This window comes from Protopterus annectens, chromosome 2.part1 (genome assembly GCF_019279795.1).
Source record: "Protopterus annectens isolate FY-2018-M chromosome 2.part1, PAN1.0, whole genome shotgun sequence".
NCBI lineage: Eukaryota > Metazoa > Chordata > Ceratodontiformes > Protopteridae > Protopterus > Protopterus annectens.
In genome coordinates this window covers 1,526,003,604-1,526,009,603 of record NC_056729.1, presented here as the reverse complement: position 1 = coordinate 1,526,009,603, position 6,000 = coordinate 1,526,003,604, and the positions used below count along the sequence as shown (strand labels likewise).

The 6,000-nt window shown below is 35.8% G+C and overlaps 1 protein-coding gene across 3 annotated transcripts in view; it reads right to left on the bottom strand.

Moving 5' to 3' along the window:
* Nucleotides 1-312: 312 nt before the first annotated feature.
* The window catches only part of MMEL1 (membrane metalloendopeptidase like 1), a 1,737,390-nt gene continuing 1,731,702 nt past the window's right edge, over nucleotides 313-6,000 (bottom strand). For all 3 annotated transcript variants that reach the window (XM_044062979.1, XM_044062980.1, XM_044062978.1), the window contains exon 23: nucleotides 313-1,370. In XM_044062979.1, coding sequence (XP_043918914.1) covers nucleotides 1,271-1,370 — 100 coding nt within the window. In that variant the 3' untranslated portion in view covers nucleotides 313-1,270. The remainder of the gene's footprint in view (nucleotides 1,371-6,000) is intronic.

Here is a 6,000-nt window from a genome sequence, read left to right as displayed (position 1 = left end):
AGGCAACAGAAAACATATTCTTTAGCATCTGAGAATATTCATCTTTCAAAGTAACATGCATATCATGTACAGATTGTGGTAAGTAGGCACAAAACAAAGACAGTGAAACATGTTTCACATAGAGGTAAAGATGTCTGAATACGTTTTCCTTTTAACAACAGTTGAAAGACCTTGCACAACAGGAATATTCTATTCATACTGTTTTTGAATAAGCCATGTATAATGGAATATAAAACAACTCCATTTTCTCTGCAAACTTCTCAGAAGCTAACAATTTGCATTTAGTCTTTTATAGAATAAAGAGGCACTGTGTTCAGAATTCTAACAAGGAGACATTACTTTTAATTTTCATGATTAAACTGTAGGTAACAGCAGATATGTGCAAGTTGATAAAACACATAAATTACATTGCACATTCATTGTAATCTAACACAGAATATTTTTTGCAGTGTGCGGTAGGCAACAATGTCAGACAAAAAATCAAAGCAAACACCAATGTAATACATTCCAAAACATTACATCTCCTCCACAAGATGTTTGCAAAAAGCATTTTGGAAACCTTGCCAGTGTAGTTCCATCACTTTGGATCTCCTGTGTATAAAATGTTCGATACTTTGCCTTCTGCAGAGTCCTTGAAATAGTGGTTCTTCCACATACAATCTGGAATGCTGGTGGAATTTAACAGTCATTTAGCTTGCATTTGCATTAGCTGTACATTATCTTATTTTGAAGTGGCATATATGTAAATTATTTTCATATCACTTATTATGTAAACCTTTATTTTAGCACACAATAATTTCATAAACCTTAAGAATCATCGGTCTAAAACTTGAAAACATTGTTACAAAAAATGATATAGTTTTGTAATGAAGACAGACACCTTATTTGGCAGTAGGATGTGTACAAGGTGTAACTTGCTGAAAATTCCCAGTTAAAAAGAAACAACATCTGCAGTATTTCAAAATAAGTGGCTTAACAACCCTGACACAGACATTTGTATAACAGTCATAGTGAGTTATTACTAAAAACAGTCCTGTAATGGATCCCATTCAGTGCTGAAGCTAACCAGTCCACAGACAGCCTGCTTGGATAAAGTTTCATCTGAACCTTAAAGTCTCTAACATTGGCTGGGACCGGATGCACCATTAACCTTGGCTGTGGACAGCAATGTACCAGGCACATTGCAGGCTAGGACTGTCCATAACAACCTGTTTGGAGATTTAAGCTTGTGTTGTAGCTGAACCGCAGAGCATTGTCAGTTTTTCTTTGGCTACCAGACCCTGCATTTCTCTACTGGATGCATAATGCTGCCCGGCTTACATTGGAAGGCCTCTGAAAAAGCTTCAAAGTTCTGCAGAGATCCCATAACTCTGTAGATCAGAAAAAAAAGTATTTTGGTAATGTGTTAATTAACAAATGCCAAGTTCATAATTAGTTCTTTGCAAAGTGACATTTATATTGTTCAGTATGTAAACCAGAAGAATGCATTTAAGTGCTAATACATTAAACAAATCAAAATTGTATTAATATTATGTAATTAAAATATGCTAAAAAGTGATTGTATTTGTTAGACTGCAACTACAATATAATGTTTGTTAACTTGTATTAAATTGGTTCTGTATATAAATATGAACTTAACTCTGTGAGCAGTTTTACATGTCTTGTTCCCTATTGCCTGATAACCATCAGCTGCATGCAAGTTACTGGCCCATTAATTCCTTTAAGGGTGATGACCATTCCCTGAGAGGCAAGAGACAGTCGTAGAGCCATTATTCTAACTCCCATTAGGGCTTTTTCTACTTATAGCTGTAACCCCACCGCAAGTGGCTTGACATGAGCATCCATGTCATCATAGAAGGCTCAGCTGTGCCCCCCCCAAGCTGATCATGGCTGTACACACACATCACCAGCTTATTTGGACCAAGTTCAAATTCCAGGCTATGGCCCATTCATTGCCTGCAGGCCTCCACTTGCATAGTGGTTATTGACCAATCAGAATCACTAATTCCATTCTGCAGGATGGGTGAGCCAGTATCAGTCAGTCACTTTCTTCCTCCCCTGTCTGGCTATTCTTATGCCCAAACCACTAGATGAACTTGAGTCATGTGAGTCGTACTATGGGTTTTATCTCTCCGTGTCACAGAGCTGGGGCAATTATACATTTCACTTTGTTAAAACTTCACCAAACCTTTCAAATGACCGAGGGGGAAAAACTTAACCCTCAATTGCAGAAGAATGGATTGAACTAGCCAAACATATTTTTCAAGCAAAGATATTAGAATAGTACAAGCTGTGTATGAATGTTGTACTCTGAAGTATGTTTGCAGACTGGAAGTGATTTGAGTCATTTAGTTCATGCTAGGCAATGCAAGTTGAGAGGGAGGGTTTCCTGCTACACTGGGTAACCATGACTTACAAGGTAGGATACCTTTAAGTTACAAAATAATTTTATTTATTCAGTAATCATTGGAGCAGCTGATAGAGCCAGTGCACTTTTCCATTCCCTGGATAAAATATCGACAAACAAAGCTATCAGTAAAAAACATTAAAAAGTGCATCATAACCATTGAACGTATGTATATATATATAAACGATGTTTACATATATGTGCAAGAATATATAAAAACATACTTATTTAATTTTATTAAAACCATAATACAATGTAAAATATAAAGTGCACCCTTAATTCCAAAAATTAATGAAAAAGTTGTGTAGGCTCACATTGTGTGATAATCTTTCCAGAACGATTCTAAACTATTGTAAAAGCACACCATGAAATTATTAAAAACTCTAAAAACAGGAACAAAGGGGGTCTATAGTTCAGCAGCCCTTAGTTTTAATAATGGAGCAATAGAAATATTCTCATTTAAACCAGGGGCTTTAGCAGCGTCCAAGGTCACCTGCCAAAATAGCTCATGATATTCAAGTCTGGTTTCCCATGGACCCCCTCTGGCATCAGGAAGAACAGTCTCAAGAACAAAGAAAGAAAAACTTGCATGTTCACAACTCAAACTATGTTTGTACAAAGCATTCTTGTCATTCCTTGCCCTAATGTACAAATGCTCGTAAATATGTTTTTTAATTTTTGTTCAGTCTTGCCCACATAAAAGGCTCCGCAGAGCACGCAGATCAAGTATACCAAACCACTAGTGTTGCAATTACAATAACTAGTTCCATAGATCACCTTATTCCTACTAGGAATTGGTATATTATCAGTGTTTGTAATGTAGGCACATTGTGAACATGCTCATCACCTATATGTTCCTTTCTTATTAACATTAATTCTTCTCATATCTGACTTACAACCTTCAAAAAGTTCTTTTAGGTTCTTCCCCTTTTTAAAAATAATTTTCATGGGTTCCTTAGCCAAACCTTTCAATTCAGTAAGGGTAGTGAATCTGTTCCATTCTTTCCTCAGGATCTCTTCTACTTTCTGAGAATCTGAATTATATTCAGTAATAAGTGCCTTACTGTATTGGTCTACACCCAGACTGATGCAGTGATTCCCAGTAACCAAAGTACCCTTACCTAACAAAGGGAAATATTTTTCTGCACGTGAACTCTTGATTCTGGATTTAGTGTCTTTCAATAAATCAGCAGGGTAGCCCCTTTCACTAAACAAACTTTCCAAAATTTCACATTCCTCATCAAAATCCTCATCTACAGAGGTCATCCTGCTAGCTCTAATTAGTTGCCCTTTAAATATACTTTTTTTCTGATGATGAGGGTGGGCACTCCCAAAATGCAAATAGGAGTTGGAAAAGGTTTTTTTGCGAAACACTTTAGACTTAATACCCTGGGATGTCTATATTATGCATACATCCAAAAAAATAATCTCGTTATAAGTAATGGTACTGGTAAAGTGAAGAAATGTAGTAGTAGTTTCTAGATAATGTAAAAACTCATGTAGTTTGCTCTCTGTGTCCCTCCAAAACATACAAATGTCATCCAAAAAATCGCTTATAGTGTGACCTACTGGAACTGAATCTGGAATTTAGAATATAATTCTTTTCCCACCAGGACAGTAAAATATTTGCATAAATGGGGGTGCAATTCACCCCCATGGCCACCCCCCTTAATCTAATGGAAAAAAACACCACCAAAATACATTAAATTATTTTTTAACACTAATTCCATAAGTTGTAGTACAACGTGCAAGTTGTCAGTAGAAATATTAGATTTTTCCACAAGGGCTGCTTCTAGCCAGTCTAAACCAATAGAGTGTGGGATAACAGAAAACAGATCTTTAATCTGCACTGTTACAAAAATGATGTTATCAAGTTATCAAAATACTGATTAAGATCAATTCCCTTCAAAAACTCCCAGGAATCTTTTAAAACTTCAGTCTCAGTACCCCACAAACTCTTTAATTTAGTATCCACAAATTTGGCCCTCACTACAGTGGGGAAAAGCCCATATATAACTTTCAACGAAATGAGTTTCAGTGAAATGAGCTGTCAGTGAATTGTGCACAGGCAACTGAGTTTCAGTGAAATGAAGTACACCTATATATATATATATATATATATATATATATATATAAATGTATAACTCATACACTCACTCAAATCTTTGAAAAACTGGATGCACTGGGAAATTGTATATACTAGGTAATTTTAATCTAGTTATTATGGGACTTGTGTCATTAAAAAATAAACTTAAATTTAATTTTCTCACAAACATTTTGGACAAAACTTTTACAGAAATGTTGCTCTATGAGCAACACAAGATGGAACACTTTCATATTTTTAAGAGCATAGATGAACAGGTCAAAAAGATAAAAGTATGAAAATTTAAGAAGTTTGAAAGGGACAGAGTAAACTATTTGAATTATAAGGGACTATATCACGTAGTCGAACATTTACAATTTCGAACGACGTATGGTCGAGACCATATGTTTGAATTTGTAAATGTTTGAGTGTGTGAATGGAAATCTCCATAAGCAGAGGTTTCCATTCACTTCAATGTGGTGCGATCTCGGAGTTGGTATATTTAAGTAGTGGGTGGTGTTAGTGGTTCAGGGGGGCTTGCCCCCCTGCATAAAACAAGTTTCACATTTTTCCATTGTATTTTTTTACAGGTAGTCGATGTTCCGTCACTTCGGACATATGTGTTTCAAACATATGTCAGTTGAAGTTATGGCACTTTGACTACGTGATATAGACCCGAATTGTAAGGCATTTCCTAGTCTACCTGTTTCCCAGGGATGGGGTAAAAAACTCGGACTGAAAAATCAAACTGATGGGGTACATGAGAGTGATAATGTTGAGCTGGATACTTAAGAATACTGTGGCAAACCACAAAATAATGACTCCCCTTTGGACTTCCCACCCTTAAGATGCCTGGAGCAGCTAAGGGGAAACAAAAATGTTCAAGGAAGCAGTGGATGGTGTGAAATTATTCACCCCAGAACCACAAACAAGGATGGCAGAACTCCATTTGGAAAAAGAAGTTCTGTAAACTTTAAGTATTAGGTTAAATGAATTGGAACAATGAATGGGCATGAATTAGGCATGTGTGACTGTTACTAATACTTTTGTTGACCTTAAAGTGTTTAACTTTAGTTTGTGTGAAGTTTGAACAGAACACATGGAAATGTTTTCAAAAGGACTGTCCTTTGTGCCGGCAAAGCGGGCCAATGTTGTAGACAGTATTTTAGAACTCAAGATATTTGTGAGAAAATTAAATTTAAGCTTATTGTTTAATGACCCAAGTCCTTAATAACTGGATTAAAATTGCTTAGTATATATAACCCCCCACTGCATTCGGTTTTACAAACATTTGAGCGCATGTGTGAGTTAGATATTAGATAGATATTAAGTAAAAATGTTGGGAGTAGCAAATGGAACCTACCAAATGTAAACAAGATATGTTGACGGTATTGCTATAAAAAAAATTAAGAGTAATGAAACTGGATAAGGGTGTGGGGTTAGTTATAATGGATCAATGGGAGTATGTTGAATGGATGAATAACATACTGTTTGAGGAAACCTATAGACT